Source organism: Dendrobium catenatum, unplaced genomic scaffold (genome assembly GCF_001605985.2).
Source record: "Dendrobium catenatum unplaced genomic scaffold, ASM160598v2 fragScaff_scaffold_716, whole genome shotgun sequence".
NCBI classification, from domain to species: Eukaryota; Viridiplantae; Streptophyta; class Magnoliopsida; order Asparagales; family Orchidaceae; genus Dendrobium; species Dendrobium catenatum.
The window spans coordinates 17031774-17050827 of record NW_021319178.1 but is presented as its reverse complement, the minus strand read 5'-3'; the positions used below and the strand labels follow the sequence as shown (position 1 = coordinate 17050827).

At 37.0% G+C, this 19054-nt stretch overlaps 1 protein-coding gene across 2 annotated transcripts in view; it reads left to right on the top strand.

The window, feature by feature from the left end:
* Positions 1 to 19054, top strand: part of LOC110104065 (general transcription and DNA repair factor IIH helicase subunit XPB1) — a 76810-nt gene that overhangs the window by 41789 nt on the left and 15967 nt on the right. For both annotated transcript variants that reach the window (XM_028696129.1, XM_028696130.1), the window contains 7 exons: positions 1123 to 1286; positions 1370 to 1442; positions 6966 to 7079; positions 7170 to 7250; positions 7370 to 7429; positions 14458 to 14541; positions 14628 to 14770. In XM_028696129.1, the coding sequence (XP_028551962.1) occupies positions 1123 to 1286; positions 1370 to 1442; positions 6966 to 7079; positions 7170 to 7250; positions 7370 to 7429; positions 14458 to 14541; positions 14628 to 14770 (719 nt within the window). The remainder of the gene's footprint in view (positions 1 to 1122; positions 1287 to 1369; positions 1443 to 6965; positions 7080 to 7169; positions 7251 to 7369; positions 7430 to 14457; positions 14542 to 14627; positions 14771 to 19054) is intronic.

Genomic DNA, 19054 nt, shown 5'->3' with positions numbered 1-19054 from the left:
GATGCATTTCAAACAAGATTTGTTTGATAATGTCTCCACTGTTCATCGTCTTTATTGGGTTTGTTTGAATTGAATCTGGTCACCCTTTCTTGGTAATTCAACACTAAGGATGCACCATCTCAATTCGTTTTGCAAATTTGTGATGATTGGATGTTTTGGAATAATGTGATATATTTTGATCCAAACTAGTCTCATAACCATTTCCTTACATAACTAATAAACATGGAGGTCAACAATAGTCATAACCATGTCTTTACATCGCCCATAAACATGTAAATTTATGATCATTTTCTTTTTGTGTTCCCATGTTGTTCTGTAGGGCAGGAATGGGTTTTTAATTTATAAACAAGTATGCATGCATATGCATGCAATGTATGTACATGTTTGTGTGGACTTACACAATTGTTACCTTGGCTGTGCCCTTTTTTATGATGTGCATTATCAACATTACATATTATATTCATCAATAGCCTTATCCCAACTATTTAAGGTCTACGTAAGTATGATGTAATGTATTCTTATATTGTGATGATACTTTATGGTTTTGGAGCTCATGTGTCAAACTAGTAGATTGAATCATTTTTGACAGTTCCTCTATTTGTTTGTCAATAAAATAACAATGTAGAATATTAGGAAGGTTTCCATATTGGGTTATATTTGATGCATTATTTAGTAGTTTAGTTTTGATTATCAGGATTACCAATGATTTTGTAGTTTATACTTCTTGAAGTCAACTACTTCTTCATGTTTTTTTATTTATCCTGTCTTAATTGTGATCCAAATGTGAATTAAGAACCATTTGGGAACAACTTCACTTACTGTATTTAAAATGATATATTTTTTTAATCATTTCAACTTTTTAGTAGCCACTTTAGCACTGTTACAAAATTGGACAAACTTTTGAAATATGTTTTGGTGAAATTGATATGGCTAAGTCTAAGATGGGTAGCTCCTTGGTCTTTGTACTAGCTGGAGTGCATACAGCATGGAAGTTACACATTCCTAATACTTTTTCCCTGTTGTATTAACTGTCTTGTAAAAGTAGGCGCATATGAACAATTATGATGCATAATATGTAGTATTGCTCACATATTTTTCTTTCTATGATATGTTTGTTGTCAGGCTCTATACGTCATGAATCCTAATAAATTCAGGGCTTGTGAGTTTTTAATTCGTTTTCATGAGCAACAGCGTGGTGATAAGATTATCGTATTTGCGGATAATCTTTTTGCGCTCACAGCTTATGCAATGAAACTTCGGAAACCAATGATCTATGGTGCAACCAGGTACATTAGCTGATGATATTTGATATTTCGGTGTTATATTCTTGAACTTATTGTTGTTAATATCGTCTTCATCTTATTTTTAGCCACCAGGAAAGAACAAGGATTCTTCAAGCATTCAAACATAGTCCTGATGTTAATACAATCTTTTTGTCTAAGGTATATCCGACAAATTAAATCAATTGTACTTCAAATGATAATTTCTACATGGAGTGAATGCTAGTTTCTTTTCCTAGGATGGGTTTTTCCATGGCATACTGGAGCTTTCAAGTAGCTAAATGATAGAGAATGCACTATGCATGTGAATATGACATTCATATATTTGTCAGACTTTGATATGGCTAAACTGTATTATATTCTGCAATTCATTTTAATGGATAATTGTGAAGAGCCTTGCCATTACTATATCATTTTGTTGTGATTTTGTCAAAACTTTTGCCCGGTCATGTTTTGTATTAGCAAAAAAAAAAGAAAGGACATGATACTACATGCTTTGGAGTTAAGTAATCGCTATTAAGGTCTCAATGAATGTCACTTTGTTGGGTGTCAAATGAACTTTTGTTAACAAAAAAATTCTATTGAATACTTTTCTTTCTTTTATTAAGTGTTTTCAGTTTCTTTTGCTAGGATGACTTTTTCTATGACATACTGTTGCTTCTAAGTAAAAATGATATAAAAAAATTGTGCTGTAAATATAATATTTATTCATTACGGAAGATCTGACTTGACTACAACAGATTATATTGTACCAAGCATTCACAACTGTGATTTGCCTAGACATTATTACAGCCTTTTTCCTTCACCGCCAAACTTTGTCTGAGTTGTTCATTGAAAGTGAAACATTTTAGGACATTGTTCTTGAAGTCCTTTTAGAAATCCTCCCAAGAAATGATGTAATGCAAAGTTTTAATTTATGCCATTTTGCTAAATGATGTTTAATAGAACATTTGTCAAGAGTGGTTTACATTCCATGTACATTTTTTATTCTACGAAATGAACAAACAGTTCTTGGTTGATGGTATCATCTGTAATGCATAATACATGTGATTGTTTGCTTTCCCTCTTATCTCTTGTTCAATGCTCGGCCTCTGCCTAATCTCTACAATGAACCTGCTCCTTAGAATCCCATGCACACGCAACTTTAGCTCCCTTTTCCTGCTATGCCTAACACACATCTTCAGTGATGCCTATTGCATTTGCTATGCTCCATCCGCCTCTCATGCAAATATCCAATCAATGCAAACACTTCACTTAACACCATATACCATAACATAATACTCTCATATGCTCCTTGTAGCTCCTTACCCAAACTAATGCAACATGTATGTGACTATATCCTTGCGCCTGAGCACGACAATCTTGCAGTCCTGCTCCAGAAATCATGCTTTTGTTTTTTCATACTCCGCCTCCTCTAATTTAAGTACCCAACATCTAGTTGTTCAACTTAGAGTCCACACTTTCTTATGCATACACATGCATAATTTTTAGTTTTGAATTCCACAACAATTCATTCTCTTGAAAACACAGGTGAACATTCCTTGAACTATCGCTCTTATTCCCAACTAAATTGAAGAACCTACCAATGGTGGTGGGCAGCCTTTTGGTAAGATTAATGACTAGAAAAAATCTATGGATTTTAAATTTGATACGTAGAGAACTGTTCTAGTGTTTATTGTGGAATTATGAGGGTTTAGAGAGGTTTTTTAGAAGAAATGCTAAAAGTAGTCTTGTTTGGGTTGATTTGGAAGATCACTTTAGAAAGTGACCTTTATGTGAGATAAATAACTATAAATGATGGTGGAATGTTAGATTAAGTTGTGAACTTGTGATCTTGAGTTAATGATAGGGATTGGCAGATAAGAGGATGTTGAAGTGTAGGAAATAAGATTAGATTCAAGTGTTCCCTATTTGGGTCAATGACTATATGAAAGTGTTTAGAAGGGTTTTATGATTCACATTGCTGGTTTATTGATCTTGAGGGATGTTTATGAAATAGAGGAAGAGTTGTGAATGATTTAGGGCCGGTATTTAAGAAGATTTATAAGTAACATAAAAAAGGTAAAGATAACTACCAAATTTTACCAAAGCAACAAACACACTTGAAGCCACTAAACACCAAGCAAATAAAGATAGCTTCTCAGCCTTCTCTATAAAATTATTTCAATCAAAAACTTAAAATTATAATGCATATCAACCCATATTATATGAATTATAAGATAACTATTCAAAAAAAAAAAGAGGAAAAAATTAAGGGAGTTAGTGGATATTAAAGAGGACTTCCACCTACCTAAACATTTCATGGCTGACCACACAAGCTTTTAGATGATAAATAGTATATATATTACATTTAAAATATCTAAAATTATGGTACTAATATTGGGCTTTTGATCGAGCTCTTGTAATTGGATCTTTTTTTTTATCATTTTCTTGAGCTTTGGTCTTAACTTTTGTAATTGAACTTTTGTCTTGATTATCTTCATTTATATGATGTGGTACATCATCTACATTGTCATATTTGAATCATCCAATATTTTGTCTCCCTTTGTTGATCTTTTGGGCCTTAGGAGGGATTTCCTTCTTTGTGGTTTTAAGTATTGTCGATCCATTCAATAAGCTTTCCCACTTATTTGAGAGGAATCACATGTCCTAAAAACTAGCAAGATAAGGCAAATAAACTAATATATAAAAAGAAAAACATAATAGCTCTTAAAATTGCAAAGGAATGTAGGTGAGCCTTAGTTTGAAGGCCTCCTTGTCCATTGATTTTTGATCTGATAGAATTTAAAGACCTCTGTCCTTGGAATCCTTAATCTGGCTAGAGTTGTGCTCTCTTTATTGATCTTTGATTTGAATTTAGTGAGATGGATGCTTACATTTGTAGTTATATAAGATCAAAACTAATTTTCTTGAGGTTAGGTAGTGTTAAGTATGATCATCATATGGTTACAACATTGTTAATATACTTGTGACCTCGAATTGGTGGCAGGTGGGATTTTGCAAACAATATTGAAAACAATACCGAGAAAAAGAAAATAATTGGCAATGTTTCATGTACAAAGTGGCCCATGGGTAAACAAAAAAAAGTTAGAGTTAAAAGGATCAAATGCATTAATTAAAGTGAGTCCCCTAAGGATAAACTGATTTTGTTGCAATCCATGAGAGACAAAATATGTAATGCTTAAAAATCAAATTTGAAAGAATTCTTTCTTTTATCTGTTAATAATAACAACCACTAGAGCTATCTAATTTTTTTTATCAATGATACAAATAGTAGCAGAAATATTTTTATTGATCAAATATTTTATGTATTTGAGAACCGGTTCAACGTTCAACTGAACCAGCTTCTACCCGATAACAGAGGGCAATCCGAGTCGAACGGGCGGACGAAGCCGCGACTCAGACGCGATCGAGTGACCATTGCGTGTATACGCCTCCTGGATAGGTGGATTCACCATTTTAAGTGGATAAACGCATGAGGGAGTGAAAAACTCCTGCGAGATATATCTGCTTCACTCATTCTTGTGGAATCAACGGAAAAAATAGAAGTTCTAGTCGAGAGAAACGACACAGAGGAAGGAGAAGGAAGAAAGTAAGTTTATTTTTTTATTCCTATTCTTTGCTGTTTCTTGTATGATAGAAACCAAGTAAATGTTGACATCTAATTTGAGAGCATAAAAAGAAAGTTGGAAGAGGAAGAGGAAGGAAATTATAATTTTGAATTTTCTTCTACATCTGACGATAGAGGAAGAAGTAATTTAAAAGTTTTGGAATTTACGTACGTTTATTTTTCTAATAGATAGGAAGAATATGTAAACTTCGATTGTAAAGTGAAGAAAGAAAAAATTCATTTGGAAGGAAAAATTTTGTGAGGTAATTTATACTATAAAGATAGATAGTGTAATAATTGTGGTGGAAATTTGTTGTTTGCTTTTGGATGATATTTAAGCATCCAATTTTAGTATTATATTTTAGGCATTCAAATTTAATATTAATTAAGATATAATTGTGTAATTTTGAATAGTGAAAGATCTTCATAATTGAGTTGAAACTAGTGCTGAAAATCCATAGCAAAGCACGATGTTTAGAATAAATTAAAGCTTGGAAATATACAAAGTGTGTAATTATAGTTGTGTAAAATTTCATTATTGTATTTTCAATTCAAATGTGAAAGTAGTATATTATATAATTGTTTTAATCATTTTTGGAGACTATTATGAGTAAGTCAATGTAAATTTAAATGCATATATGATGGTAGTAATTTGATATAGAAATTGTTATGACTGCAAATGACTTAAATATATATTGATATTATGAGAGTATGAAGGTACATAAATATGTAATGACATGTTTTGTGCCATGGCCATTTTAGAAGGAAAATCTTCAAGATCATTTTAAAATGTGTTAATTTTTTGCAGAATTCTGGGCAATCTAGAATTCTAAGAAACAAGGTGATTGCAGTAATGTGAGTAGGTTTTTTGTGGATTGAAGTAAATCTAAAATGAGAAGACAGTGGGACATATCTCGTGGTGGTAAGGAAATATAATATTGAAAACCAAGAATGAATTAGGCAAGCAGAGAAGGAATATCGCTGACCTCAACTACTTTTCATAAATTGTTAGGAGGCACTTTCGAGTAATTTTCAAAGGCTGCCCTGGAAAGAAAAGAATGTGTAAGGTCACCATGCAGCCTTGTGATTCGATCATATTCATTTTCAAATCAAGAAATTTGCTTCTGATTTATCACACTATATTGGAAGTTGCATTAGAAGTGATCACTGTTGAGCTTGGCTGTAACTAAGGGTAATTTTCTATGGCATTTCATTGCAGCTTACTCAACGCTGATTCCATAGCTGGATGATACTAAGTTTTTCTCTTTTGAAAGATTTTTTTTTTTTGACAAATGATATTAAAAATGCTTAATGCAGGTCAAATATGATTTTATGAACTTGATTGCTTTTTGTGTTTGATAAAATTCTTTTTAAAATGGTTATGATAACTTTTTTGTTTGTTTTTTAAAATTGCCCTACCAACTTTATTCTAGAAGTTCTTTGTTGGATGAAGTAAAGGACATGCCTATCATTAGTTTTCTTTAGGCTCTTTTTGGTTTGAAGAAATTGAAAGAGTAAATTAAAGAAAATGGAAATGAAATGGTAAGGGAATTAAATTGAAAATAATTTTATGCATTTGTTTGGTTGAGAAGAAATTGAGAAATAATTTTCATTTCTTATTTGGTTGATAAGAAAACGAGTTTTTGTTGTTTTTGGTGAGATATGTGAATTGCAACGATGTCCCAACAAGTTTTTCTTTTTATTTTTCATTAGAAATAGGTAGAAATGATCAGCCAAAAATATTTAATTTAGTTACAGTCTATTAGTTACATTAGAAGTTATCACTTAATTTAAAATTATAAAATAAAACACGTTGCGTTCCCTCAAGCTACTACACCCTAATTGTTACTTAATAAAGCACAACTGTTTTGGTCATTTGACATTATGATCTGCTGTTAAAAATATTATTCAACAACTAAAAATTAATTTGTAAGATTTTAGCACTTATTTCCAAAAAATAATATGCTTATTTAGAAAAAAGCATTTTCAAACCCCTAAATGATTTAAAGCACTTATGCACTTATTGCCAAATACCCCTTACTGTTAGTTTGTACACTTCTTTTTGTTTGTTTCAGGTTGGTGACAACTCAATTGATATTCCAGAAGCCAATGTGATAATACAGATCTCGTCTCATGCGGGTTCACGCCGTCAAGAAGCTCAGAGATTGGGTCGCATTCTCAGGGCAAAGGTAGTAATGATTAGTATAATAATATATTTTGTTGTCAAAGTTTATTGACATTCGAAACCACTATTTTTCAACCTTCTGCCCTTGATCTAGGGTCGGTTACAAGACAGAATGGCTGGTGGGAAAGAAGAGTACAATGCTTTCTTCTACTCTTTAGTGTCCACGGATACACAGGCACTATATTTTGTCTCTCACTTTGTTAAATTCTTGTGTTTCCTAACAGTTATTGGATGGGAGAGCTATTTGTAAACATGGTTTTTGCTATGCTTCACAGTAATTTGCTATGAATGCAGGAGATGTATTATTCCACTAAAAGGCAGCAATTTTTGATTGATCAGGGCTATAGCTTCAAGGTATGGAAGAGGCGCTTTTAAAACTATAGTTTGGTTGGTTATTCTTTTTCTTTTCCCCTATATCCATGACGGCATTGTTCTTCCATTGTGTCTCTCATGTAATAGTTATAATGGGGAAATTATCTAGTTGTACAAACTGTATGGTTATTCTTTTTCTTTTCCCCTATATTCAAACACCCAAGATGTTGCTCCCTTTTTTTAACGACATAAAAAATGAGATATAAAATAATAAAATTTAAAATCATTGAGAAAGTTATTTTTGTTTTATATAGTGAATTGATTTATAAAATGATGGATTTAATCTAAAGCAAATGATGAGGCAATTTTAAAAATGAATAGCTAGCAACATTGTTTGACTAGATCCGATTGCCACCTTCTAAGATTAGGTTTAGTGATTTGTGCAAGATACAAAATCATCATCAGTCACAAGTTTAATCATTGTCACAAGTGTAGGTAATGGTGCAAGAAAGTAAATAAAGAGAAAAGAAAGTGGGCAAAGACCGATTTTTTATAATTTGGCACTAACCGCCACATTCAAGCATGGATATCTCCAACCCAAGTATATCAACTACACTCTTCTTTGATCGCCACCGGGTGTAGAATCCCTTCTCCTTGATGTCTAATGAATAAATCTTATACCCTCTTCTACTCTAAGCAAGAAGATCATTACTCTAGCCGACCAGGTATCCATCAAATACACCAAGTAAGCTTTGAGATCTCATGGATCCCTTAGAATCTTTAATACAATAAGCTCTTAACAAGCAGCATAACACAACTTGATGATTAAGGTGAAAGAAAAGAGGAAAATAATCTAATAAGTGCACTCTCATAATGGGATCTTGATACGCCTTGGTATAAAAACAGTCAATGAACCAATATAAATTCAACAAATAGCATGTTTTTATTGCTAAACAAGGAAATATGCAAAAAATTGATGCAATGGTCCTCTTTCAAGAGGAGGACCGTCTCTCCCAAATACTAGACGCTGCTAGGTTCCCCAAAAATAGTAGACAACAAACACTCACAAAATTTTGCATACAAACAAAACATAAAGCTTACTACTACTTATAGCAAAAAATAAACAACAAATACCAAAATGACCCTCAAATCAGTACCCAAATCTTTCCTCTTTCATTAAGAAACATCTCCTAATTAACCCCCTCCAAATCAGCCCCCAAATCTGTCCTATTTAATTAAGAAATATTTCCTAATTAATTTTGTTCAAATCAGCCCCTTTCCTAATATAGTTCCCTTTACAATTTGAATTTCAATCAGGAAATCTTTCCTAATTGATCTATTCTTTAATTCCTCTTCTCACATAATGAATTAATGTTTTACTGGGTCCCACATCACTAGCCAAAATTTGTCTAGGTTCAGTCCCCTCAAGGGTTATCGATGCATCAATACTTACCCCTAAAAGTATGACCTTGTCGTCAAGGTGGAATAAAGGGAATTACTGTTGAATAATCTGGTAGGACTCCTACTTGGCTGCGTGCTCTGATAGGTCCTTCCACCTAATCAACACTTTCTTACTTTCATGTACTCCCTATTGCACTTTTTTGACCTCTAATGGTTCCAATAACACCTCCATGTCATCTGTCAAGGTCGGGGGAAGTGAAGAAGACGGAATGTGCTCTCCTATTACCCATCGCAACTGAGACACATGAAACACCAGATGGATGGTTGACGATGGCGGTAACTGTAGGCGATATGCCACTTCTCTGATGCGCTCCATTATCTCTTATGGATCAAAATATTTGGGCAATAACTTATCATTCCGTCTCCTTGGCAAGATTTTCTATTTTTAGGGATGAAGCTTCAAGTGAACTCTGTCCCCCACCTCAAATGAATGTCTCTCATTTGATTATATGCTTTTATCTTCATAATTTGTTGAGCTCTTCACAAATGCCCATTTAGCTACTTCAAGATCTTGTCTCTGTCCTCGAAGTACTTCTTTACTGAAGCCACCGGTGTGTTGCCTTCCCCATAATATATTAAGTGAGGTGGGTCTCTTCCGTATAACACTTTGAACAGTGTAGTTTGAGCTACCGAATGATAGGAAGTGTTATGCCAATACTCTGCCCAAGCCAATCATTTTGCCCACAACTTTGGTGTATTCGATAGATAAGTCTCCACACTATGATTGACCACCTCTGTCTGTTCGTAAGTCTTCGGAAGATAAGCAATGCTCCCTTTTAGAACGGTCCCCTACATTTTGAACAATTCCTTCCAAAACTGGCTCAAAAAAATCTTGTCTCGATTCGATATAATCGATTTCAAGATTGCATGTAGTCTCACTATCTCACTCATGAAAATCGTGGCTATTGTTACTACTATGTAGGGATGGAAAAGGGAAATGAAATGTGCATACTTATTCAACCAATCCACAACCACCAGTATCGTAGTGTATCTTTATGACTTTGGAAACTATTCAATTAAGTCCATGGTTACCTCCTCCTACATTTTTTCTAGCATAACTAGCGACTAGAGTAGCCCTTATGGAGACATAGCTAAATACTTGTATCACAGCTAGCTACCATCTTCTCATCCTTCTGCATACCCTCCCAATATAGTTCTGCAGAGAGCTAGTGATGTCTTTTTGGCCCATGAATATCCCCCAATGGCCGTCCCATGAAACTCTTGAAGCAAGCAATGAATGTAAGTAGAGGTCTTGGAAGCACAAAACCGCCCATAATGAAGCAACTTTTGTCCCACCACTTAATATTTTGGATGGATGTCCTTATTTTTTACCGACTCCCTAATTTTCCTGAACCATGTGTCCTGGTTTGCTGTATCCTTAGTTCTTTCCAGTCAACCACCTAGGTCGCAGACAATGCCATCATCTGGGGTTCCCCCATGCACCTGGATAAACCATTTGTTGCTTTGTTTTCAACTCCAAGTCGGTACTAAATCTCAAAATCATAGCCCAATGATTTGTAAAGCCACATTTGATGCTCCTCAGTGACCATTCTTTGCTCCAACAAGTACTTCAAACTCCTTCGGTCGGTTTTGACGACGAAATATCTTCCAAATAAATAAGGCTTCCATATCTGAATGTCCAACACGATTGCCATTAACTCCCTCGCATAGAATGAGTTGAGTCTTGCCCTAGACGTCAACACCTAACTGAAATAGGCCACTAGTCTCTGGTTCTACAAGAGTACCACTCTCAACCCAAATCCCGAGGTATTTGTCTCCACTAAAAAAGGCTGGCTAAAATCTAGAAGAGCTAATACTGGCACACTGGACATAGCCTTCTTTAACTCCTCAAAAGCTTTGGTGGCTGACTCTCTCCACTTGAAGTTGTCCTTGAGCCGTTCCGTTAACGGCTCTGCTATGGAACCATATCCTTTAACAAATTTTTGGTAATAGCCTATGTGTCCCAATAATCCTCTCAACTTCTTTAAAATCTGAGGTACGGTCCATCTAAGCGTGGCCTCAATTTTACTCTGGTCAGATGCCACTCCCTCCTGAGATATCACATGCTCTAAATACTCCAATCTAGGTTAGGTGAAAGAACACTTATTCTGATTGAAAAATAAAGAGTGCTTTCTTAAGGTGGATAACATAACTCTCAAATGCTCCATGTGTTCTCCATCATACTTGCTATACACCAGTATATCGTCAAAAAATTCAAGCATAATAAACCTTTGCAGGTAGGGATGGAATAATCTATTCATTAGGGACTGGAAGTTGGTCGACGCTTTAGTGAGGCTGAATGACATCACCAGGAAATCATAGTGTCCCTAGTGAATCCGGAAAGCTGTCTTATGGGTGTCAACTAGTTGCATTCTGATATGGTGGGATTCGGATTTCAACTCTATTTTGGAGAATATCACAAATCCATGCAACTTTTCTAATAGCTTATCGATGAAGGGCATGAGAAACTTATCTAGTACCGTTTCCTTATTCATGGCACGATAGTCTACACAAAACCTCCAGCTCCCATCCTTCTAGAGAAAGGGCTCCCACTAAGCTTGATAATTTTATCTTCAAGCATCTCCCAAATCAACTTCTGAATCTCATTCTTTTGGATTTGAGGGTAGCGGTATGACCAGACACTGATGGGAGATACTCCTTCCCTCAGAACAATAGAATGCTCGTGCTTCCATGGGGTTGGTAATCCTTGGGGAAGCTGAAATACCTCTCTGAACTGCTAAAGAAGGGGCTGGACAATGTCTGGAATGTCCTCTCCATTCTTTGTCTCTTCTCTCTCTAGACTATGAAGCTCCACCAGGAATCCCTATCCTCCTTGTAGGGCACGAACCATGATTTTCAAAAAAACCATTGTTGTTTTTGGATAAGTTGGGATTCCTCTTGATTACCACCTTTCTTCCTTCCACTTGGATTTTTATGGGTAATGCTTTCCAGTTTACCTTGGTCTCTTCCAAAATTTGTAACCACTTCATTCCCAAAATTAAATTAGTACTTTCCAATACTAATGGGAGGAAATCTTCAGTGGTGTGAATCCCCTACAGTTATACCACAAAATCTGCTCTTTTTCACCTTTAGGGTGCCTATCATTACTCTTAAACATCTCGTGTTTGACAATTACAGGCCCATTTTGTCTACCACCTAGTTTTATATGAAGTTGTGGGTAGCCCACTGTCCACCAGGATCGCCAATGCCTCTCATATATTTCCCCTCACTTTCATAGTGTGATTCAGGGTGCATCCCACTATAGAGTTAAATAAAACTTCTATTACCTCCAAGTGTATGAGCTTCTCTTCCTCTTCCTCCTCCGTCGTTGTCTCTGCCTTCTCCACGTTCTCATCACATACCTATGTCCTATTGTAAAATTCTCTTCGCATCTGAAACATAGCCCATTAGCTCCTTGTCTTGCAGTTTAGTATCAATCAGCCTCTTGAAATCCCCTCCCTGTCGGGCTCTCGAACTGCCTTCCTTTGGAGTCTTCCTTTTAACTGGTACAGTCTACACTCTAGGTGCCAGGAAAGTGGTCACTGTGTGGTAAGAACCTCTTCCATTGACTCCTTACTAATCTTTTGTAGTGATTTCTTGTTCTCAATCATCTGAGCCAATTTCATCGCCTCTCCCAAGTCACGGGGCCTTGCCACACGCATTGCTGCTCTCAACTTTGATTTGAGGTCTTTCATGATTTTCCTTTTCAACATGGTCTCCGATAACCTCCCTACACATCATGACACAAGCCCAAAATTTTTCCGATACTCCACCGTGCCCCCGTGTCAATGCAAATAATTGCTCATAGAAATCCCTATCCTACTGGGCTCGAAAGCGCACCAACAAATGTACTCCTACGAACGGATTGGGTACCTCGTCTCCCTCAATTGGTACCATGCTAGTGCCTTCCGTTTAATACATAGAGCGACGGCTAGCAGTCTTTCATATTTTGTCAACCTGTTCACGGATAGCAGTCATTCATACCCGAATCAAGGTTTTCACAGCAAAAAACAATAACTTCGACACGAATCTGGCCTCCAAACAGCAAAAATCAGCAGAGGTAAAGGAAAATCTTGACAAAAATCAGTAAAATAAATTAAGATTTCAGTCCAGAAAAGTGCTCTGGTACAAATTTGATACGCCTTGGTATCAAAAAAGCACAACGAACTAATATAAATTCAGCAAACTGCATGTTTTTATTGTTGAACAAAGAAATATGCAAAAGCAAGATACAATGGTCCTCTTTTGGGAGGACCGTCTCTCCCAAACTTTTGACGCCGCTAGAATCCCTCACAAAAATAGTAGAAATCAAACACTCCCAAAATTCAACATACAAAACATAACATAAACCATATTACTTATAGCAAACAATAAATAATTAATACCAAAACGGCCCTCAAGTCAGCCAACAAATCAGTATTTTTTAATTTGGAAACATCTCCTAATTAACCCCCTCCAAATCTACCACCAAATTAGCCCCAAATCTGTCCTCTTTAATTAGGAAATATTTCCTAATTAATCCCCTCCAAATCAGCCCTCTTTCCTAATATATTTCCCTCTCCAATTTGAATTTCATGTGGGAAATCTTTTCTTATTGATCCCTTCCTCAATTCCTCTTCTCACATAATGAATTAATATTTTACTGGGTCCTCCTAAAACAAAAGTAAAAATTCTGTCCAGGTTCAGCCCCCAAAGGCTGCTGCTACATCATATCTCACCTCTTAGGATTTTTAAATAAATGAAAAAAGATCTCTCCTAAAAACAGCTTTTCTTTTTCTTTCTCTTAGATTTTGTGAGCTTTCTCGAACATGAATATTGTAGCTCTCATCTGAATTGTCTTAACTCTTCCTAAATTTCTAGGATTGTGAATTTTAATCCATATATTTTTTGCTTGAGTTACGATTGAACTTTTGTATGTTCTATTTTTGCACACATAGCTGTATCTAGACTCTCTCGTGTACATAAACAGTCATTTACTAAACCTGCAGAAAGATGGATTGGTCCCAAAGAATAATCTCAAGCAAATTATGTTTGTGATCATAACAAATCTATAATGTAGCACTAGGCCCATAAGGTCAACAAAAAGCCTTCATGGGGTTAATTTGATTAAAATTTTTATGTTGACTTATTGGAAATATTCAAGAACAAAGGCCGATATATGAGATTGAGTTGATTAAAATGTTATCACGTATTCTTGTACTTTTTTTGTTGATGCTTTCTGCAGCTGCAAATGTTTGCAAAACTCATTGTGAATAACTCCTATATTTACAGCCACTTTGTTAGCTTTAAGATTGTAAAATCTTGTATTTCTATTTTGATTGTGAGGCATTTTTCTATCCTGCATTGCACAATTCTTGTTTCACAATTCCTTTCCTCCATGTGACCTGTCTTAGCTTAGATTTGTATAGTTTTTGTTTCTATTATTATTGCGCAGGCAGAGAAGGCTTAAATCATAGTAAAGATTTTCAGGCATGCTTCTGCATAATTATTAGCCTCCAATTTGTTGGCGATGTGATTCTTCAATAGCTGTCTGGTCCCTGTGTTCTATTTTAAATATTTTAGTACTCTGGAATCGTGTAATCTGTTAATAAATAGATTCTATATTGCAGGTCATAACTAGCTTGCCGCCTCCTGATACAGGGCCAGAACTGAGCTATTATCATCTGAACGAGCAACTTGACCTCCTAAACAAGGTTCTTTGATTTACCTTTCCAAAAAAGGGTGACTTGTAAAAGACTTCTTTTTCAAGTTGGTCGATGTAATTATTCATTTTCGTTAGGTTCTGAATGCTGGAGATGATGCTGTGGGTCTTGAGCAGCTGGATGAAGATGCAGATGACATTGCTCTTCTGAAGGCTCGACGTTCTGTCGGGTCCATGAGCGCACTGTCTGGAGCAAGTGGGATGGTTTACATGGAATACAAGTATTATTTTTTCCACAAAAGATTCTTTACTCTGGAGTTTTTTTTTTTTTGGCATTATGTTATGTTCTTTGGTTGTAACGATTATCATCTCCTTATTAAGACCAATATTCGCCCACTCCCCTAGCTAACTAGCTATTATGAAAGATATAACGTAGCCATTTGTCAGGTTGTAGTAGATTATTTTTCTTTTTTTCTTCAAGTTAATTAATGTTTAAAGTTTCTTGGTTCTTTTAGTTGAAATCATTTCAAAATATACACATTAAATAACGTAATTGATGCGGGGCTTGGGCATTTGATGTTGGTTTTATCCTTCTGTACTTTGGTTGTGCTTGGCTTTATCCTCGTGGCTTCCTTTGGCTGTGTGGTTCGTGTTGTTTGGATTTATGTTGCGTGGCTTTTGTAGTTTGTTGCGTCTTGTTAAATCCCCAGCTTTTTCTTCATTGCAGTATTTAATTATGTTAATGTGCTCGCTAAGTAAGCAGAATGTAGATTAAGCCGCATCTTGTGCCAACTATCTATTAGCTGTTGACCTACATACCTAAGCAAAAAAAAAAAAAAGGTTAACGTACCTGTCTGGCGCCAGATTTTGAGCCGCGCAAATCTCGTTTCCGGACGAAGCCCGCACGACGACGTCTCGTCACGCACAATTCGTCTCGACATTAAAATGAGATCGAGCCTCTCATTCTTGGTCTCTCGCAATCGCTCTCTCCCTCATCCGACTACGCTCGTTCGACGACTTTCCCTTCTCTTTGGTTCGGAAGCTACGACAGTTCGATCGGACGAAACGACGGAAGTTCGCATTGCTTCTCCGGTTCCATTCGTGCTGTCCGACTCCGCTCCTTTGACGACCTTCCAGTAGGATTGAAAGTTACGACATTTGATCGGAAGAAACAACGCGAGCTCGCTTGCCGTGGAAGAAGCTTTCTCCCTTCCGCCGCTTCTTCTGATCCCTCGTGGCTGGACGACTTCACTCTTCCGACGTCCCTTCCTGTTCGAATCGGAAGTTACGGCATTTTGTTCGGGAGCTAGGGCCGGAGATCGCTACCCGTGAAGATAACTTTCTACCTCCCGCCGCTTCTTCGGCTCTTACTTGGTTGTTCCACTTCGCCCCTTTGACGACTTTCCATTCCAGTTGGATCGGAAGTTACCCATTTTGATCGGAAGCGAGCACGGGAGCTCCACACGCTGTGAGGGTAACTCTCTCTGGATCGCACGCTTCTTCGGCTTCCCTGTTGCTGCTCGACTTTGTCCCCTCGACGGCGTTCTCCTTCTGTTGGATCGAAAGTTGAGACATTTTGATCGGAAGCAGGGAGGAGAGCTCGGTTGTGAAGGTAACTCTCTGCCTTTCACACACTTCTTGGCCAAATCCCGTAAATCCGTCAAGAAAAAAAAATATTAATTTTAATTAATTGAAATTAATCTTAATTAATTTAGTTAATTATAATCTAATTATTTTTAATTATAATTAATTAAAAATGACTTCTAATTAATTATGATTAATTAAATCATAATTAATTTTGTTATTTTTAATTAATCATTGTTAATTATAATTAATTAAATTTAATTATTATTAATTATATTTAATTAAGATTAATAATAATAAAAAATGGAATGCCCTCTTTCCTCGATCCACGAGCCTTCGCCGGTCTTCAAGGTATAAATTTTCTAACTTAAATCCCGCCTCGACGCGCCGGTGGATCCCCTATACACGCTCCTGTAGCATGGTGGGGGAGAATCCGGTGCGACATGGGCGACGAGGTGGGTAAGCCCTATACACGCTCTTGTAGCGTGGTGGGGACGGTCCTCGACCTCGACCTCGACACCGACATCGCCGACGACACCGCTACGCAAAGGTATGATGTTCCAAAATCTCATTCTCGATGTTTGCAGCGGACCGGGGAACCACCTATACGCTCTCTTGTAGCACGGTAGGAGGGAGCCCGGTGCGAAGCATACGGTGAAGTTGGTGAGCCCTATACACGCTCTTGTAGCGTGGTGGGGAGAGCTACTGGTGTTCTGGTACGGGTACTGCTGAAGGCTCCATACACACTCTTATAGTGTGATGGGATGAAATTTGTACGGCCGCGGTGTTTAAGGACACCTGCCATACACGCTCGAGTAGCGTGGTGGGAAGGCCCGGCTCCCCTATTTTCCCCCAAACAAGAGATATGCTGGGGTGCTGCCGAAATTTTCACTGAAGTGCACAAGACCTGAACAACAAGAAGACATAATTTGAGCAGCAATACGAAGGACAACAGAGGACTCGTACTTGAACTGAAAGCATATAACATGAACTCAAAATGAACAGTGGACTTGTGGATCTAAATCAGAACAAAATTTAAATGATTTCTAAAGGTCAAAATTCAAATAAAATAAAATCAAAATTGAACTCAAATTCAAATCAATTTGAACATGAAAATCAACTTGTAAAGAACTTCAGAGGACCCTGGACAATCAATTTTAACATGTACTTCGAGCTCATGTTTGAACTCGGGCTATACGACATCAAGTGGGGACTTGTAAACTTGATGAATTCAAGTCTGAATGAAACTGAATTTGGATCCAAACATATACAAAGAACAAAGCTTGAATCACACACGAGGGAGTTCAAACTACAAGAACATTTATATGGTTAATAGTGACTCGAAGTACGTTATGAGACCTCATTGCGTGAACTCCTGCAACAATCCCCACATAAGCCTGTTGATTGAGATGGCAATACTGGAGACCCGCAATCAAAGACATGTCCTCTACAAACAAGTACAATCAAGACCCACCTGAGATTGGTGAAAGGGTGGGTATGATACAAGAACAACGACTCTCCTACGAATACCTCTAGGAGGCCGTAGTGGATACGATGGTCCCCTGCAAATGGATACTTGTGGATAACAACAGTGTATTGTAAGTATAATGAATCACTGTGGACATAAGTATGGATATTATCTATAATGACGGTGACCAAGATCTACAAGTGCGTTGAGTAGAAGGACGACTCTATGTACGAAAAGGACACCCCCTGACATAAGGGAGGAAATGTTTGAAAAAATTAGAACCAAACTTCCTAGTATTCCAAAGTCTCTTTTTAGTTCTATAATTAAGAAGAGAATAGTTCGGGTGCCCACAAACACCGAAAATAACAAGTCCATTACACCGAAGATCCTAAAAGGAGTTCTTTCCAGATCAGCGATCATTGACCCCAAAATCCAAAAAATAACCTCCCCGATGAATCAAGACACACGCCACCGGATCCGCAACACTCGTATTAGCGGACAGAAGGCGTGTATAAGCTCTCAAATGAAAAGTTGTGTGCATCCAAACGATAGTTATCTACACAACTATAAATATTTCAAAGTACCCCTGCACATGCACTATAGTTTGTATACACATAGGTACACAATGGGGTACGTCTAAATCAATATAAAAATCACCCGCATGGGCCCCGGCGAGCGTGTTATTAGTACATACGTGACGCCTAGGGATGCTGCGCGGGTCGATAAGTGAATTCTAGTTCGAACCTGATTCTTCTATATGGATCAATAAAAGTGATGTGAAACCACATGCGAAGGAGTTTCTTAAGAAAATTAAAAGTGATTGACAATGGAATTACAATTAAGAGCTTATTGAGATAACAAGTAAAATCATTAAAGGTTCTTAGTTGTTAACTTGCTTAGGTGAAGGAATACAAGTAGATTAACCAAAAACTCCTAGGTAACCAAAGATAGTATCAATACCAAAAGCTATTAATCAACAATCCGCAACTTAATAAAGAGAGTTTTCACCTTGGGGATGGATCACTCAACTACACTAGGCTTAGTGGAAAAAGGTCTTTAGCACACCCAACGATGCCACGAGGACGTAGCAACACCAATGGCCTTGATCTATGGAAAGGTCGGCGGTGGCGGGGATGGATGACCTTGGAAGATCTGCTGGACAGCAGTTTGTTCATGCAAACAGCAACTATTTGAACTTCCTGTGCTGGGAACGTGTGAGTAGGGACGGGGAAATCCTTGGCTGCAGCGCTAGCAAGTAGACGGCTCCATATGGGAGGAGTTGTGGGCAGGTTTTGGTGGAGAAAAACCAATGTACGGGGCTTGGGATAATTCGGCCAGCAGCAGTAGGAGTTTAAACACTTTCCTTATGAAGGCAATGCATCTAGGGAAAGATTTTAGGATAAATCCGGTAAAGGCCAAGCCGTCAGGTTGATGAGGGGGAATTGGAATTTATTTCCTAATCCTGAAATCAGGTTTTAGGAAATAAATTAAGGCCATGAGCTCATGTGAATTT